General features: G+C 41.3%; 1 protein-coding gene across 1 annotated transcript; it reads right to left on the bottom strand.

The window, feature by feature from the left end:
* Positions 1-7,204: 7,204 nt before the first annotated feature.
* TMED7 (transmembrane p24 trafficking protein 7) lies at positions 7,205-19,168 on the bottom strand. Its single transcript, XM_013059721.2, has 3 exons — positions 18,663-19,168; positions 13,416-13,661; positions 7,205-8,638 (listed from the first exon to the last, which is right to left on the bottom strand). The coding sequence occupies exons 1-3, from the start codon at positions 18,852-18,854 to the stop codon at positions 8,402-8,404; spliced, it is 675 nt and encodes a 224-aa protein (XP_012915175.1). The 5' UTR covers positions 18,855-19,168; the 3' UTR covers positions 7,205-8,401.
* Between the last annotated feature and the right edge of the window lie 546 nt (positions 19,169-19,714).

The raw sequence follows: 19,714 nt of genomic DNA, 5'->3' as shown, positions 1-19,714 counted from the left end.
CTTTAAAATGCAGCAAGGAACTGGAGACCATAAAATGTCACAGAGCAGATAAGAAAAAGAACCAAACAAAACCAAAACCCAGACACAGAATTAAAAAATATAAAAACAATTTACAAAACTTAATGAGACCAATGGCCAATTAAATATAGCTGAAAAGTGAGTTCATGATTTATAGTCATAGCAAAAGAAACCATGTAGGATACAGAGAAAATAAATGTAGAACATGTAGAAAAACGAGGATATAGGAAACACACCAAAGAACATCTAACATGTGTTTACTTGGAGCCCCAAAAGTCAAGGAGAGAAAATAGTGGGCAGAAGCGATATTTAGAAGATTGTAGTTGAGAACTTCCCAGAACTGATGTATCAATCCACATAGCAAGATGCAAAACAAAATCCAAGTGGAAAAATACAATGAAATCTTCACAGTTTCTAAAACTGTAGAAAAGTAAACACAAAGAAAAAACCTTGAAAGCAGCCAGAGGAAAAAGATCCCGTTAATTTCAATGGAGCAAGAGACTAATAGTTAAGTTCTTCATAGCTATGATACTGAAGCCAGAGGCAATGGGAAGATAGCTTCAAGATCTTCACCCCCAAGAGAATTCCAGGCCCAGAAAAAAAATTCCCTTTAAGAGCGAAGGAAAAAGGGGCGCCTGAGTGGCTCAGTCAGTTCAGTGCCTGCCTTCAGCTCAGGTCATGATCCCAGAGTCCTGGGATAGAGCCCCATATTGGGGGGTCCCTGCTCAGTGGGGAGTCTGCTTCTCTCTCTGCCCCTCACCCTCGTGCTTTCTCTCTTACTCTCTCTCTCTCTCTCAAATAGATAAAATCTTAAAAGAAAGGCGGGGTGGGGGGTAGGAAAAATAAAGACATTAAAAAAAAAATTCAAATGAATCTGCCACGAGCCGAACTACACTAAATTGTTCCAGATGGTAGCTCAAAGACCCAGCAAGAAACAGAGAGCAAAAAAGATGGCAAATATATGGGTAAACCTAAATGAATACTGACTATACAAAACAACAGTCATGACTTACATTTAAAGAGATACAAAATATATGACAACATATAAACTGAGAGGGAGGTAAATGGAGTCATAAGGCAATGGTCAACAAATGTCAAAGAATTCTGATCATGCAAAGAATGTATATCATTATTAAACAATGTTAATGTTATTGTTATTAAACAATGCATTTATCACTTAGCTTGCTATGTCCTGAAATTGAGACCTCTAGTTCCAAATAGATACAAATAAAAATGAAATCAGAAAATTCTTTGAAATTAATGAGTGATTAAAAAACAGATAACCAGACGTACAGAATGGAGTCTATGATAGGCAGAATTCAAGACAGCCTCTGCACTCCCTCCCCATCCCCATAGTCATACCCTTGTGAGGGCAGAACCTACCAACTTTCTTCTTATCAACAGATTGGGCGAAGGTAAAAAGATTTTAGAGATGCCGTTAATGTCCCTATTTTGTTGGCTCTGAGTCAAAAGGGAGCACCTTCTGGGTGGTTGTGACCTCATCAGGTGAATCCTGGCTGGCCTTTTCTGAAAGAGACTCAAAGCAGTGTCTCTCTAGCCGGCCAGGAAGCGGCATGCTGTCAAGTACTGATCCACTTGTACGGAGAGGCAACCTCTAGTGGCGGAGGGCTGCAGGGAACTGAATTTTGTTAGCAACCATCTGATGCATGTGGAAGAGGACCCCAAGCTCCAGTTGAGAATGCAGGCTAGGTGACTCCCTGTGGCATTCTTGTGAACCCCTGAACACAGAACCCAGCTAAGCTGTGTGCAGAGACACTAGGAGAATAACAGAAGTATGCTACTGGGGACAGGCAAGTTTGGGGTCACTGGTCACAGAGCACAGAAAATGAACATACAGCTAAAGTCTCATTTTAAAAGGAATCCTAGTTTTGTTTTGTTTTTAAGATTTTATTTATTTATTTGACAGACAGAGATCACAAGCCGACAGAGAGAGGAGGAAACAGGGTCCCTGCTGAGCAGAGAGCACGATGCAGGGCTCTATCCCAGAACCCTAGGATCATGACCTGAGCCTAAGGCAGAGGCTTTAACACACTTAGCCACCCAGGCGCCCCTGGAATTCTATTTTAAAATATATATTAGACTAGGAAGTTGAAAATCTGAGTTAATATTGGTGACAAGTAATACAGAAAAGTGACAGATTAGTTTGTTTAGTTGAAACCTGGGCTAATTCCAAACTTTGTACAAAAATGCCAAGGAAGATGACAGCCAAAATCTCGAAGAAAAAAGGTATAAAGACTTGTTGTACCAGACATCAAGAATTTTAAAATCTTTAGTAATTAAGGCAATATGTTACTGATGTGCACACAGACTGACCAATGGAACAGAACAAAGAGCCCAGAAATAGACTCTGGTAAATACAGGCATTTATTGATGACAGAATTGGTACGGCAAATCAAAACAGAGAAAGATGAGCAAGGAATTAAGAAAAAAATGAGAATAAGGTTATATATCTTAGCCTGTATGCAAAACTTGACTCAAGTAAAAAACAAAATTATACTTAGCTTAGAAAATGGTACAAAAGAAGATATTCGTGACTCCAGGATGAAGAAGTAGGTCTTCAACAAGACACAAAACCAACAACAATAAAAAAAACAAAAGCTGATACATTCCATTAGGTGCAGAAAGATAAACAGACTGTTAGAAAATATTTGAAACAGTTATAACCAAAGGTTTAGCCTCCTGAATTTAAAAGGAGATCCTGTGAACCAAAAAAAAGTCAAAACAATCCCTTTTTAAAAAATGGGCAAATGATTTCAACTGGGACTTGACAGAAGAGGAAATCCAAATGGTAAGCAAAGCTGTGAGAAGAAAACAAATGAACCCCGTGGAAATGCAAATTATGCAACGCCATGTAGAATATCAGTTTCTTTAAAAACATATACATGTATCTAAAAAAGCAACCAATATACATTAAAATGGTTAGTGGGATTACGGATGCATTGTAGTCTTTGCCCTATTATTTCTCAAATTCTTAGATGTTGCCTTTACACACACACGTCCAGGAGATGTTTGAAAGTCTTCAAGTCTGACAATACCAAACGTAGAACCTCCCCCTGCTGCTGGTCAAAGCACTGATTATTACAATTGCTTTGGAAAAGTGAGATATGATCTAGTAGAGATGAAGATACACATACTCCATATGCAAACAGTTCTACTCTTGGATGTATTATTCTCAAGAGATCCTACACCGGGCACCCAGGCAGCTCAGTCGTTAGGTGTCTGCCTTCAGCTCAGTTCATAATCTCGGGGTCCTGGGGTCGAGCCCTGCATCGGGCTCTCTGCTCGGCGAGGAGTCTGCTTCTCCCTCTCCTTCTGTCTGCCTCTCTGCCTACTTGTACTCTCTCTATCTCTTTGTCAAATAAAAAAAATCTTAAAAAAAGAAAAGTGGCTTGAAAAGAACTACTACACAAAATAAGAATTTTGTGTAGTAAGAATAAAAAGAAAAATAAGAAAACAATTTTCATTACCATCAGAACATTAGTTATGCCTAGTGGGGAAGGTCAAGGATGTAGTCAGTTCAGGACACACAGAAGCTGACTACAGTGCTGGCAATGCTGCATTTAACCTTAGCACTGGTTATATGAATGTATGCTTTAAATTATTTCTCTTTAAATTATACATATTTAATGACTTCTGTATTATGTCAGATTTTACAATTTTAAGTTGAAAATCTTATTCAGGCAATATAATACCAACTCTTTAAAAAATATATATATATATGCACGTATCGATAAAGTAACCGAAATACACCCAAGTGGATGGTGGATTGAGTGGATTTTACTCTTTGAACTATTGATTCTCAAATTCTTGTGCTGCCTTTTCTTTATTTAAGTAGTAATCACTAGTAGTTACCCACACTAAGAGATTGTACCAGACCAGTGGTATTTCTGGTAAATCCTGATTCCAGCAAGTAATATGATCACTTCTGATATATTATGGATAAAATGGAGAGATATGGACTGAAAAACAGCGCATTTGGTGCTTTAGGGATAACATCCTTGTATTTCCTCCCCAAATTTGGAAGCAACCATGACAGAGAAGTTAGATCAAACATCACATTTATTACTAACAAAGTTAACATGTGTTTTCAATACGTAGCAACGGAGACTGGCTAACAGTCCATATCCCTGAATTAGAGATTAATCCATGTAATCACCGGCCTAGTTAGACAACCATGGGCTTCCCCTGTGGGAAGACAAGAGTTAAATTCCTTGGGCAGTTAAGTCTTTAGATCCGTTATGTTCTCTTTCACTTTGAGCATCCTAGAACGTCTTAAGACTCCAAGTCGGTTCACTACTTATGCAAATTGGTTGCCCTTAGAGCTATCCTGTCTCCTTCAACTAAGTTAAGCTCCTGGTCATCTGACTGTCTGACTCACTTTTGAAACTTCTAGCAGACTATGAAGTACATGGTAGATAAACACTTTCACACTTGTGTTACATATCATTTAAGAGCCACAGAACAGAGGCTATAGTGAGAACTTTAGAAACTAAAGATCAAGAGACTAGAACTGGACCAATGAGAAAAATAGAGCTATTTATTAAGTACTTCTATGTGATAGGCACTGATGCTAAGTGTTTCACAAACACCTCCCATTATAGTAGAAATTATCTTAGCAATAGATGAAGAAACAGAAATACATGGAGTTCATAAAATCCTTTGTGTGAAGTCACACAACCATGATTTGAACTTGGCTGTAACTCCAAAGCCAAAAAGCCCTGACCCGCTGTTGAGCTATACTGAAATTAAGCCAGAGAAACCTTTTGAAATCTACCCCTAGCTGGGGTGTGGAAGGCAGTGCCAGAGTGGCTGGAGAGGGCTCTGGAGCCGGACTGCCATGGGTCACACCACTGATGCTCAGGACTGATACAGGAAGGCTCCTTAACCTATTGTTGCCTCCATCTCCTCATCTGTGAAATGGGAAGAATATCCTTATTGCCAAGATGAAATGTGTCGCTACAAGTAAAATACTTAGCATAGCACCTGACACAGGGTATGCGTTCAATAAATATTAACCTAGTTTTACTGTTCCTTCTCTGCTACTTTTGTTGAATTTTGCCCAGGAACCAGAACATCTCCTATGACTGCATTATGAAGGGGAAGAAAAAAACTTGAGGAAACTTGGTCTTGAACAACTGCAGTTAATTTACTTAAAACAAATGAAGAGCTTTTTAGGGAACTGAGGGCTTAATTCCTTTTCACCCAAACTTTCAGTAAGAAATACACAAAGGCTAAAAAGGAGGTGGTTTAGAGGTGGTATTCTTCTTTATCTTTCTTTCTTGGCCAGCCCCTGAGATGTTTAAATGAAATACCAAATAAAAATCACTCTCTTGGGTGCCTAGGTGGCTCAGTCAGTTGAGCATGTGTCTCTTGATTTCAGCTCAGGTTATGATCCCAAGGTTGTGAGATCGAGCCCTGGGCTGGCCTCCACACTGAGTATGGAGCCTAATTTTAAAAAAAATAAAATAAATAAAAAATCACTCTCGCTACAAACTATAGCCCAAGCTGCAAGTTTGTAAGGAGCTTTAAAAATACAAATCCTGACAGAAACAAGTGAAGTCAGTTTGTTGAAAGTTTTTTTTTTTTTTTTATTCTACAAGAATTGATTGGTGCAATCCCGGAGAACCAACATCTGTTTAGAGAAATTTTTCTTTTCAAAAGTAAATGAAAACCCCCTTTGAATTATTTATATATTAACTTGTTTAATTTTTTAAAACAATAGTCATAGGGTCTGCTTTGTCTTATTTAACTACAAATGTTACACATTTACAAACTGAAGCAAAAATGGATGTACAGAGATTTAAATGAAATCTTTCAAAGATAAAACTGCTTTTCAGTACACTGTATTTTCAAAGTCGATTATCGTATCAGGTTGAAAGCTGTGAACCACAAACCATTTGTTTCTTTAATAGAAAAAAGAATGTTTAGATTATTAGCAAAGTAATATCTTAACACAGCTGGAATTTTAGTAATAAACTTGTGTATCAAGTCCTTTTCCATTATTTATTTTACTTTAAAAATATATACAGCTAGTGATGTTAAATATATATTCTGAGCCATCTGTCTAAACATAAATATTTGAGAAACTCAAACTGTTCCAACAAGTTATGAAAGGATTAAAGAAAAAAGATGAGCTACAAATTATATAGTAGGAGGAAGAAAGAAAAAAGGTCTTGACATTTATGTCTGGATAGAGATGTATTTTCTAATTTATCTATACACACCCGGTTCAGTACCGACAGCCATCAAACTTGAACCAGTTATATACAGATGAGACTAAGCCTGTACTATCTTCTACAGCAGGTGACAGGGGCATTTCCAGAAATTTTAACAAGTCTCAAGAGTGTCATCAGAAGTTATTTATGGTAGTAGTCCAGTATGATGAGGTTTTTGATAGGCACAGACCAAATGACTGCATTACTTTTGCTAACTCCGGGCACTGATGGTACCCAGCTCTGCTTCATTATGGTGTTAAGTGTCTGAAGGCGACAGAGCAGACAGGCAATGAGAGAGAAGGACATTGGACATACGCCCATGCTTATCAGCCACATTAAAGCTAGTGCTGAAAATGTGCAAATCTATCTAGAGGGATACTTACAAAGCTGCAGGACAAACCTACTGCAAGACCCCAAACAGGTAAATCTGCAAAATCTTAGACTTCTGTTGCTGATACACAGTTTAAAGAGTTGCTATTTGGTTTTAGAAATTTTTAGAATTCAAGGGTTGAAAACGGGTTCATCCCTTGCTACATAGTGGGCATCTGAAGTTAGTAAGCATGACAACTGTGAATTCATTTTGCTCTTACATGCAGAAGCATATATGCTTTTTGAAGACAGTTAAAGACAGCTTAGCATTAGGAATTAACTTCTAGTCCGCAGTGATAAGTGACTCGAACTGCTATTCAATCAGTATGCTAGCTTTGTGTCACTTACCAGAGTCTCTACAATAGGACAGCCTTGTTCAGCACTCCACAGTCTTGGGTGGGGGAGGGAGGCAGGGCAAAAAGCAGCTGCATTTTTTTTTTTTTAAACAGCAGAAAAGCTTTAAACACCTATAGTTTCGCATTTGTCTCGTATTCTCTTCTGGAATACCTGAACAAATCTTATTTCGATCAGCTCAGTCTACACAAATTATAAAATACAAACACAGTCTAAACCCTATAGTGTACAGAATATGCACTGTTTAATATTCATTAAATGCAGTACAACTGATGAAGATTATCAAATAAGAAACACACAGCATTCTAAAGTTTTAAATCATCTTGGGGTGGCTAACCAGAGATTGTACAAATTACATGTGCAAGACAAAAACCAAAAAACCAAACCAAACCAAAACAAGAAAGAAAGAGAAAAAAAAAAAAACAAAGAAACTGACTTCTCAGTGCATCACACCCATCAGGATAAAATATATGGCACTTTTACATTACAAATATTACAACTGTTAATTTAAGCCAGGAATGACTCAGACATTGAAACCACATTAGGGCCCAAACCAGCCAATCAAAATGTTAAAATGAAACAGACCACCTTTTGTCTCTGTAAAAGCACTGGAAATATAATATGTGCCGATAACTTGCTAAAACTTTTCTCATTTCATTTGCCTCCCATTATAGAATCTTTTGTTTTTCTGTAATTATTCTACCTGTTTAACAGTCTAATTTTTAAGGCCTGTATAAACTGTTACACTATTGAAACATACTATTTTCCCTGTGGTAAGAATGTCTTCATGAAAAAAAGAACATATCTGCTTGTAAGTCATAGAATAAACACAAAAACCAAAAATCTGACATTTCCCAAACTAGCAAGAAATAAATTATACCATGATGCATCAATTTAAAATTATATCAATATTAACTAACATTTCCATGGTGGCCCCCTCACCCCCAAATTAAACAGTGCAGAATAGGGCCTGGGCTACAGTAAATCACGTTTGGTCTTCTGAAAAACAAAACTTTACTATAAACAATTAAAGGGTAATTTTCTTCCTCCACAACACACAAGACGTTAAATTGAAGGCTTTTAAAATATCCACTACCTATAAGAAAAGTACTTTTAAATGGCTAAAAGGAATCAAAATACCAAAGTTTAGTGTGCGAAGAGTAGATAGAAACAACCAAGAAAAGATCACTGGTGCTGACTATTTAACGAGGGGAGCCCAAAATAAGTTCCAAAGTTTTTCTACCTTTACAAATAAAAAAAAGTGTCCTTTCCACAGTTTGGGGATATGCACGGTACATCCCCCCCCCAACAAGTGTATGAGGAAGGTTTAAAAATGTTGCCAATATTAAGTTCTTCGGTACCTACAATTAATTAGAGGACAGCAATATTATGGTGGCAATGGTGTGTCAACTCTCAAACCGTAGTTAGGATCCGACTCGAGTTGTGGTGGTTCTTTTATCGGAGAAAAAGCTTTTCAGGAGAAACACCTGCCCTATGCTGACCACCAGGAGAATGAGGGCTTCTCCTACGGACCAGTAGGCCACTCTGGTATTTAGGTCTTCTGCTCGGCTTCGGCCTTGAGCTTCTCTCAAACGGAAGTGAGTCTGATAGTCGATGACAGACTTTAGAGCTTCGTGAATGGAGACACAGGCAGATTCCATCTAAAGAGAAAGATTTCCAGTTAGTATGTGTAACTCATCTTTCAATCTCATCTCCATTCCTCATCTGATTAGCTGCTACTGAAGTGGCTCTGGCTCGCTCACTCGTGCAGGCCAGTGGTGCTGGCCATGCTGCCCTCCTGGCCATGCCCCTCGAGGGGAACTCCTGAGGCGGAGATTCAGGGAGGAGGTGGCTTGCGCCACCTGGGAAAGTCACAGCTGTAGCAGCACTCAGGTGCTAGATGGAACGTTGAGCTAAGAGCAGCAGGAACACTTAGCAGTTATGGTTGGTGGTGACAGAATTTCAAGTTCAGGTTCCTCCATGAGGAAGACTTAGGAGGATGAGAATGGCAGGTCAGTAAATTTGATGAGTAAGAGGACAAATCAAAACCCAAATGTCTACAAAAATAAACCAAGTATGACACAAAAATAGATTGAATCAGTCAGAGTTAATGATTTTAAAAGAAGTTGAGTCTAAGAGTGATCGGTCAGAGCATCAAAGTCTTTCTTTTTTTAATTTATCCATTTGCTAAATATGTCTCCTTCCTCCTGCCAGTCCACGGAACCTATAGGACCATTCTTGATGGGAAGAAGTTCCAGCTTCACCATGTCATAGTCTGTAAGCCGTCTCCTGACAGCACCTCACCTTTCTACACGTTCGTCACGTGATCTGCTTCGAGAAGGGTTGAATGTCTAAACTTTCTTTTATATGGCAGAGTTTAGTATTCTTCTACTGCTGAAAACTTAATTTTAGTGATGAAATACACACTTTATTATTTTTATGTTTATCATATAATTATATATTATTTTATATAACATATATTATCTATCTATATTAGTATATATTATTTAATATTATATAATATATACAAGTATATAATTATACAATCATTAAATTATTATATTATATATTATTAATTGTTAATTAAATTATACTTGTTCTATATCACAAACCATATATTAAGAATTTTTAAAATAATCTGAGGGTTTTTCCCTCATCACTACAGAAGGAACGTGTATTATGCATAGCCATACAAAGGAAAAATATTTTTATGACAGAGGTCAGAGGAACACTGAGTGTGGGAAGCATGGGGAGGAAGGTGGTAAAGATTACTACTTTCCTGTATTCTGGAATATTCTCCACTAAATGAAGTTCATCCTAGCAACCTTCCAACGTTCCTTTCTGCTCCTCTCTCTCCTTTTGGACCCCAAAATCGTTAAGCTAACTCAGTCACTATAATACCTCTACGTTACAAAGTTATTTGGACTCATGTCTCCTAATGTGTTTATGACTTTTACAGCTTCTTCCCTCTTTTTACTAATAAATCCACAGAATCTCTCTAGAGATTCTGGGAATGTTTTTTTCCTGCCTTAATTTTAATGAAAGAATATAGACACTGGAAAAGAATTCAAACATTTAATTAAGTTCTACCAAAGTATGAAAGAAATCATTTATAAAAATATTCCATTAAAACAGTTCTAATAAGTGTGAGAAATTATGTGGTCCACAAATTGCAGGTGTCTATTAGAATTCCCGACATCTTTGCTATTCTTGTTTAGGCATCGAGGAATCAAAGACTAGCAAAAATGTGCTAAAACGAATGCCTTCCAATTTGTGGTAGGGGGCTACAGATGTGCTTCCAACAATCTCTACTTTCCAAACATTGTCAGAGTGGTATGCGGGCTAACCCTGGAAGTATGCATAGAAGTAAGGATCTCACACAAATTCAGAATGTTTAAAGATTCCCTGAAGCCCGACATGGAGTGAGGGTTAGGAAGTGCTGGATAAAAGAAAATCACACAAATTAAGGGACCAACTGTATGGATTCATATAGTTTTTGAGACAGAAAATGTAGGGAAAAAAGGGAAATGCTAAGCAGAAACATTCACCTTCAAGTTCACATTCAGAAGAGCACAGTCCAATGAAACCTCATGTCAGTAAAGAACCCACGGCTAATCTTGTTTCACCAACAAGTATTCCTCACCTATTTTCCTCCCCGCTCTAATTAACTTAAGGCAAATCCCCTGTCTGTTATCATTTCAGTGATACTCTAACACTTTATACTCATTTCTGAAAGGCAACCCTGAAAACTGTAAACCCAGGGGCATTATCGCCCATAAAATAATCAAAAATAGTTTTTAAAATGTTTCAATTGAAAGTTAATGTTCAACTTTCCCCAAGTATCTCAAAAGAGTTGTTTCCAAATCGGAATCCAAACAACTTGGACACAGTCACTTGATTGGTGTGTCTTTTAAGTCTACTTGAATCTTAAGGTTCTCTTCCTGCTTCTTTCTCTTCCTGTCTGTTGGAAGAAATGGGTCCACCCACCGTCCTGCAGCAATTCCAACATCCTGGATTATACTGACCATGTATCCTCATGGTGTTCCTCCATCCTGTTTTTCCTGTAAACCGGTATTGGAGCAACAGACTTGAAGGGATTCAGACACAATGTTCTGGATAGGAACACCTTCCAGACAATGCTATGTACGTCCTCAATGCAAAGACACATAGAAGACACACAATGCCTAGTTATCTCTCCATCCGGGACTGGTCATTAGGTTGAGGTGCTATCAGTGTGATCCAGTCACTGTAAACCTCCCCTCAAGCCTTTCATCTCGTGGTTTAGCAGGGACCCGTAATCACGGTCTACTCCAAACCCATCGCCTTCCTAACAGGTGAAAAACAAGAATTTACAACAACTCTATAATTTTTCTGCATTTACCAGCTGCTTATTTTTTTTCACTTTAAGGTGTGAACAGCTGCTTTGTAAGTATCACTACTGTTTGAGGGACTTATTAGCTCTTTGAAAGGAGAAAAGTTAAGACTAAGAAAAAATTAAAAAATGTGAGATGAATAAATGGATAAAAAATACCAATTGTTGGGGCGCCTGGGTGGCTCAGTGGGTTAGGCCGCTGCCTTCGGCTCGGGTCATGATCTCAGGGTCCTGGGATCGAGTCTACATCGGGCTCTCTGCTCGGCAAGGAGCCTGCTTCCCTCTCTCTCTCTCTCTGCCTGCCTCTCTGTCTACTTGTGATCTCTCTCTGTCAAATAAATAAATAAAATCTTAATAAAAAAAATACCAATGTTGGGGGCGCCTGGGTGGCTCAGTGGGTTAAGCCTCTGCCTTCAGCTCAGGTCATGGTCCCAGGGTCCTGGGATCGAGATCCGCATCGGGCTCTCCGCTCGATATGAAGCCTGCTTCCCCATCTCCCTCCGCCTGCCTCTCTGCCTGCTTGTGATTTCTCTCTCTCTGTGTCAAATAAATAAAATAAATAAAATCTTTAAAAAAAAAAAAGTAATTCCTCATTATACTATTTAAAAAAAAACCAACTGCTTTATTACCACGTATTTCTTATATTTATCTATTCAGGCTTTGAGGGCAAGCTACCTTCCTATACAAATCAAAATTCATGAAGGTTCAGCTATAAACAAGGGCCCCAAAGATAAATCTTTTTACAAAGCAAAGTGCTGGGATGCCTGGGTGGCTCAGTCGTTAAGCACCTGCCTTTGGCTTGGGTCATGATCCCAGGGTCCTGGGATTGAGCCCCGCATCAGGCTCCCTACTTAGCGGGGAGCCTGCTTCTCTCTCTGCCTGCCTCTCCCCCAGCTTGTGCTCTCTCTCTCTCTATCAAATAAATAAATAATCTTTAAAAAACAAAACAAAGTGCCATTCTTACGGGATGCTAAAATTCTAAAAGCACGAGCATGTAAATACATCCCGTTAATGCTTACAGTAGGTTTAGGAATTAAGGTTCTTACACATTATTCAAAACTGCCTCTATGACTTTGGCCAACAGACTAACTAGAACCTGGGATGAATGAAATACCAGTTTAAGGTCCTAACAAGGAGAATGAAATACCAGTTTAAAGTCCTAACAAGTAGAAAGTAAACAATTCCTCCGGATACCCAACTGAATATCTTTTAGATACAAACTAAGCTCAGACTACATTTAAACTGGAAATTAAAGAGCCCTTCTCATCACCTGAGCAGCATCTGTTCATTGACTTTCTATTTCTTTCCTTATCCTTCTCTCCTTAAGGTCTTCTTCAAAATAAAATCCAATCTACCTTTATCTTCCTTAACTATTTTTTTTTTAAGATCAATTGGTTTATTTTAGAGATGGAAGGGGCAGAGGGAGACAGAATATCCTCAAGCAGACCCTTGAGCCAAGTGCAAAGCCCTACTCAGGACTCAATCCCAAGACCTTGAGACACTGAGCCAAAATCGAGAGTCGACTGCTTAAACAACTGAGCCACCCAGGCGCCCTTTACCTATTTTCTGTTAGATGGTTTACCACTAATATTTTACTTTATTTAAATTTACCACTAATATTTTACTTTACTTAATATTTTACTTTAAGTTACAGCAAACACTATTCAAAGAGCAGCGTGAATTGACACTAAACACTGCCTGTGGCGTATTTATGCATCAATTAAGGCATCATTTTATTTCCAGTTAATGAAATCACATCCCTCCATGCCTTCACAATGTGTGAGCACTGTCCAGTCTTCCTAAACTTCTTTTCCCACTGAAGTGATCCTCCTATTTTAAAGTTTATTTTCTTTACACCTTAAAAGTTCGTAACATCCTTTAACAGTGGTTTTCACCGAAAATGTCCAAAGTTCTCTGTGAAGGGCTTAATCTACTGTAAGAACTAAGATAGATCTTAAAGACTATGTAAAAGCCTCAAACTTCTGTGTTCGTCAGTAAGTTAAGGCATATTAATTTATACTTCCCCCTCTTTAAACACACCGCTATATTGCTGACGTTTTATTTACCTGGGTAAGAGCACTGACTCGGTTCTCACTAGGAAACAAAGGTGGGTCTTCTCCAACTTGAAAATCAAAATAGACGGTTTTGTGTGTGAAAGTAGAAAATTCATTGCTGAAACAAAATTTGTATGTCCCATTTTTGGAGGCTGTGAAGGTAAAGCTATCATACTGTTTCTTCATCTCTTTGTATAACACGTTACCATCAGGATCTTCTAGTCGACAGTCTACATCATAGTGACCCCCAGTAATCACCTGTAGAGAGAAGGGGGAAAGGAAGACATCATTGCAACTAATGAGTTTGAGAAAGTAACCTGATTTCCTGTTAAAATGACAATAAGGCTATTGGCAAAGGATTTTCCCTACCACAGGCAATTTTACTTTTTTTTTCAATCCAGCAGGGGATGGAGTTTGGGAGGCAGATGTCAGTTCAACTGAAGCTTTATAGAAACCAAACAAATTTCCTTATGACAAGAGAGGGACTAGCTAACCAGTCAGGCCACGTTCTAGTAAAGGGAGGGAATCACTCTATTCTCCCAATGACCCTACAAGAGAGGGATCTTGCTCTCCATCTGACAAGCTGAGAAATGGAGTTAAGATAAGCAACCTACCCAAGAGTGCTCATCTAGCAAAAGGCCGAGGCAGAACCTGAATTCTAAAGTCAGACTCTTGTCCCTCAAACTCACTGTCACGTAATATTCTCCCTCCCCAGGGGTGCCTGGGTGGCTCAGTGGTTTGGGCTGCTGCCTTCGGCTCGGGTCATGATCTCAGGTTCCTGGGATCGAGCCCCGCATTGGGCTCTCTGCTCCGCAGGAAGCCTGCTTCCCTCTCTCTCTCTCTCTGCCTGCCTCTCTGCCTACTTGTGATCTCTGTCTGTCAAATAAATAAATAAAATCTTTAAAAAAAAAAAAATATTCTCCCTCCCCAAATCTCCCGTGGTTTCCTCTCAGCACCATCCAAGCACACACAAGGATAATTCAGTAAAGTAGGAAAGCAGACCGGCCCCTGGCATGACACCCCGAGCATGTTTCTATTACAGAACTTCAACTCATTTTACTGACGAATTACAGACAGGTTTGTTTCATAAGTGCTTCTATAAGTCAGTTATATGGAATGTGATACATATTTTGTTTTGAACTACATTATGAACTGAATAGACTTCTGGGGTATTTAAGAGTTTATCATTATTTTACGAATTTGTTCTCCAAAGAAACATTAAGGACTAAACTATATTGTCTGTACACTTGTGATTAAAGCAAAAACAAAACAAAAGCAAACAAATTTTCTGCTTATCTGGAAAGCCTGTATTTTAGAGCAAGCACATTTGGAAAGAAAGCTGGGGTGGGGGAGGTAAATGAAATGTTCTGAAGAGGATTCTGGAGCTGTTTTCAAGGGCTTATGCTTAATCAGTTACAGTTTATAGGCCATCGGGGTTGCACAGAAGGGGAGGGAAATTTTTCCCGAGGTAATGGGATGGGCATAGTCAGAAAAGGATTAGGGAGGAGAAAGGCCTCCTTATAGGAGGGAGAAATAAGCGGGAATAGAGAGAGGGACATAGGAAAGAAAGGGTGTAAGTTGCAAAGGTGGGAAAGATATGAGAGGCAAGCGTTTGAGGGCTCCCAAGCACCCGAGATGGGAACGGGGGTGGGTACAAGCCTGTACTTTCAGGCTTGACCCCTCTTGGTTAGCTTAATATTGACTTTATAGATTTGTAGGACAGCGATCCAACTCTGCACTTCAAAGAAGGCCTAGCTGCTAATGTGACCTTTTGTCACACAGAAGACAAGATGGATAACTGAACTAACTACAAGATCATTTTGATAATTAAATGAAGTATAATTGTGTACTGAGGGAACTGCAAAAATAGGCATATATTAACATAAGGATATGTTTTGACATAAAAAGCGTCTTAACAATTAGACATTTACCATTCCTCCAAATGTCAACCTTTCCTCCAAGTGAAAATCATGACTTTTTTTTTAAGATTTTATTTATTTATTTGACAGACAGAGATCACAAGTAGGCAGAGGGGCAGGCAGACAGAGGAAGGGAAGCAGGCTCTCTGCTGAGCAGAGCGAGATGACCTGAGATCATGACCTGAGCTAAAGGCAGAAGCAGTTTTTTATAAATCCAAGTGTTCATATGTGGCCGCTGTATTTGATCATCAAATGTGTACACAAATGGAATAGGGCCAGAATTGATCGTCATGCCACTTCTCCTCCACCAAGCTTTAAAACAAATAATCTTATTTCAGATTTTTAAAGTACCCCTTCACAATCTGTCTGGTCACAGAAATTAGAAACTGGGAATTATTCCAAACTAAGTGTCCCTACTTGTCCAGTTCTCACAGAAATCTCTTGCCGTTGCTGCCTCTCTCAAATTCATCCCATCTCTTTCATTCCTAATCCAAGGCCTACCCTAGACAGGACTAAAGGCACAACTTCCTAAAAGGTCTTCCCACAACCCGATCTCTCCTCCCTCCAACCCAGGGGTTCATTCTCAGCTTCAGCTCCCTTAGGGCTGGATAATTCTTCATGGGAGGGGACTGGGTGGCCCTGGGCACCGCAGCCTGTTGAGCAGCCTCTCTGGTTTCCAACCCCCAGATGCCAGTAGCCTCCCCACTTCCCACGTCGGGGGTGGGGGGGCAACCTCCCCACCTCCCCATCCCTCATTCACTTAAAACCTTTTCTCAATTCCTGTGACCTCCAGAAAGTGCAAACAATACCAAACCACTCCTCTGCACCTCCTTCAAGGTAGCCTTGGCACCTCTTTTATACCCTTCCTCATTCTGTGTTCCAGAAATAGCAGAGGGCCAGAAGGTCTCTGAACCAATCTGTTCTATACCTGCATGAACAGCCACAGGTTAAACAGGTCCTGTCTGTTAAAGAATCAGGACCCGCAATGGCAATGCTTACCAATCTACAGCTTATTACAGGAGAAAAATAGAAACTACCAGAGTCAAAAGCTGTCTCACAGAAAGAGTTTGGGAAGTTAGGTGTGGGTTCCTTCGTCCTCCCTCTGTGAGGGCTGAAGCCAGACACAGACTCTCAGATGAGGAAGCACCCAAGTGTGCAAAGTACCAGTGAGCCAGTAAACTCCAAATGGAGGCCTGCCTGGGTTTTTTTCCCTATTTTGCTGGTCACATTGAGATATTCCTACCTAGTAACTAGTCTTGACAACGCAGCCTTTTAGGGGGGCAGTTTCAGCAAGACTATTTCATCATCGATCTGTTACCCATAAACAGTGTTGACAAACTGGTAGGATAGACCACTAGTGCTACTGGATCCACAATTACAAAGCAACACTATTACTCACCGTATTTCGTGGGGGCTCAAGCTGATTTCAGGAATTGAGTCTCACAATCTACCTGCCTAGGATGCCCTTCCCCCTCTGCCATCTGGTAGAGTAAGTTCTGTATCTCCTAGACACAGCTCAAACATCAACCCCTCAGCTACCTTTCCCTTGAGGATTCCTCCTCCTTTGGCTAGCACTGTACCAAGCGTGCACTTTCGCTCTTGCTTTTAACACTGCATGACGGTAATGTGTCCATGGAAGCTCCCGGAGGTCAAGGTCAGTCTTGTTGATCTTTGGGAAGTGGTGTATATTATTAAAGGAGTTGAGAATTTAACCTAGAACTGCATACTGATTCTGCTCCTGGCTAAGTTTTGTGACCCTGTTTAAAGCTTCTAAAGCCTCCGCTTTATAAGTGAAAAAGAACTGTATCTATATTCTGCTACATAAAAGATCTAATTTTTTTTTAGCCTGGAATAGTAGTGGTAGTATTCTCAGCACCAAGCACAGTGTCTGATACTGACACCTGAAACACACTCACACTTCCGTAATGCCACCCCTGCTATCTTCTTTTCCGTCCCCTGGCTCTGATCCATGAAGTTAAACAAACCAAAGGGTGATCCTTAGCCTCCCTCCCTTCACTCACAAAAGCCAAATCAAGTTCTTGATTTCACCTACTAACTTCTCTCCAATCCCTTCACTTTCCTCCTTCCCCACAGCTCCCATCCTAGAAGGCTGGCCCACTGTAGTACTCTCCGCATCAGTCTTCCACAACCATTCTCCAACACTCTAATATCTCTACCTGCACAAGTAAATAAATATCCATATAACTACCCCAAACACCTGGATCACAGCACTGCACTGCTTAAAACCCTGAGAGCTCTCCCATACTCTTAAGAAAAACTAAAATCTTTAACGAGGCCAGCAAGGCACATGGTCTGGCCCCTGACCTCCCTTCCTCTGGCTCCTTATTCCTAACCATACTGGATCTCTCAGTGGTCCTCAAAGACCCAGTCACTCTTGGTACATACCAGAGTATGTACAACTAATCCTTTAGACTTGAGTTTAAAATCACTTCCTAAAGGAAGCCCTCCTCGCTCCCAAAGATAGATCATTTAATCTCCTATTTTCTGCTCTTAAAGCAGAGTCTTTTTTTTTTTTAAAGCAGAGTCTTTTTTTTTTTTTTTAGCAGAGTCTTGATGAATGAGCAATTACTAAGAAAAGCGTAGGATGGGGGGGGGAGTAGGATGGGTAGGGAATCAAGCATGATGGCAGTGACCCAAGCTTTTTGAACCACTTCTGTAATCACCAGCACCTACCACTCAACAGCTACTCATATGTTAAGTCAGCCTACCAAGGAAAATAGAAATAAAGGCTATTGTAACAAACTTAATAAACTACATTCTGTGAATTAAAGTCCGTTTTCTATAAAATCCCCAAGACAAAAAGGGGCCTCTCACTGATCACACCTCTTCGTTCTACACCTTTGGCAGGTGCTCACCAGGCCTCCCACGGAGCTCTTCCCATGACAGGGGGCAGAATTCACCTAGAGTCCTAGCAACATCAGTGGGAAAAGATACTGGCAGGCCTTCAAATCTGATTAAAGTGGAGGCGCGGGTCAGGGAGAGCACCACAGAACAGGAAGAACTTTTTCTTAAGAAAGGAGAGTCTTTCAAGGAGGGAAGTTCGATGGGCGTTGAAAGGCAGGCCACCGGAGCATGGAAGGGCAAGTCACAGCTACAAGAAGCATTTCTGGAATCCACGCATCTTCGTATCTGGTCTAAAATGGCTCTCGCCCCAGGTTGAGAACAGGAAAGGCCAATGCCCCGCACCGGCTACCTAGGGGTGAGTCCTGACTCGGCCAAAGCAGGGAAAAACCACGGCAGGAGGGAGGCAGCAGGCAGGCTGCAGCCCCGACCCCGGAACCGCGAGCTGAGGCCCCTGGACTTCCAGAGCACGGAGTACCTGGAACTCGAGGGTGCACTTGGTGCCCTGCGTGATGTCCTCGTAGAAGCACTGCTTGGCATTGTCCGGCAGCTCGAAGGTGATCTCGGAGGCGCCGCCGGGCCCCGGCACCAGCAGCAGCAGCGCGAGCAGCCTGCAGCCCCAACGGCCCGCGGCGGCCGCCCAGCGCTGCGCGGACCCCGGCCCCGGCATCCCGAGGCGACGGCGGCGGCCTCAACGGAGCTGCGGGGAGACGCGGGGTCAGGTGGGCGCCGACTCGCCGCGCGCGGCAGGCCTCGGCCCGGGCGGCCCGCGAAGACGCACGGCAGAGTCGCTCCGAGCCTCGGAGAGATTCGGGAGGAGGAGCGAGCCGCTGGGTGCCGGCGAGCGCTGCGCAGGGACCGGGGCCTGGCGCCGGGAACGACCTACAGAGCGGAGATAAGGCCGGTACGGCACCGGCGGAAAAGGCCTGAGATGGCCGGAAGTAGGGCGAGCGCCTGGAAAGAGGGGGCGGGGCCTGAGGCACCTGCTCCAGCAACCCGGATGTGCTCTCCCCGCGCAGAGGCGGAGAGGCGTTGGAGTGTGTACGTGGAAGCTCGCGAGACGTCGGCTTCGGGGCCGCCGGCTCCGGAGGCGAGGGGCGGGGCCATCGTCCTGAACGTGGCGGGGCGGGGCCAGAGAGAAGGGTGTGTCCCGCCGGTGTCTAGGTGGGGCGTGCCGCCCGCAGGTATCACGTCGACCGCTCTGCTTCAGCGTTCACATCTGTACGATGAAGACAGTACTGCCTTACCCACAGCATTATTACAGGGCTTCAGTACTTGCAGAGAGTACCTTACTTTTTGGTACTCTAAGCACTCAATAAGCTTTTGTTAAATAAAAATAAACGTCATTTGAGCGCTCCTTATCAGGTACCGTGCCAAGAGTATTACACAAGTCCTTCTGCGCAGTCAGGTATGATGTCACCTATTTTCGTGATGAGTAAATTGAGGATCCAAAAAGTTGAGTAACTTGCCTATGGTCACAGCCTGGTTTGTGCTGGAGAGCTTAAAAAAAACTGTAGGTAATGGTAACAA

Source organism: Mustela putorius, unplaced genomic scaffold (assembly GCF_011764305.1).
Source record: "Mustela putorius furo isolate JIRA1106 unplaced genomic scaffold, ASM1176430v1.1 tig00003923_pilon_pilon_pilon, whole genome shotgun sequence".
Classification (NCBI taxonomy): domain Eukaryota; kingdom Metazoa; phylum Chordata; class Mammalia; order Carnivora; family Mustelidae; genus Mustela; species Mustela putorius.
Note: the sequence above shows the minus strand (reverse complement) of the source record. Positions and strands in the feature narration are given on the sequence as shown.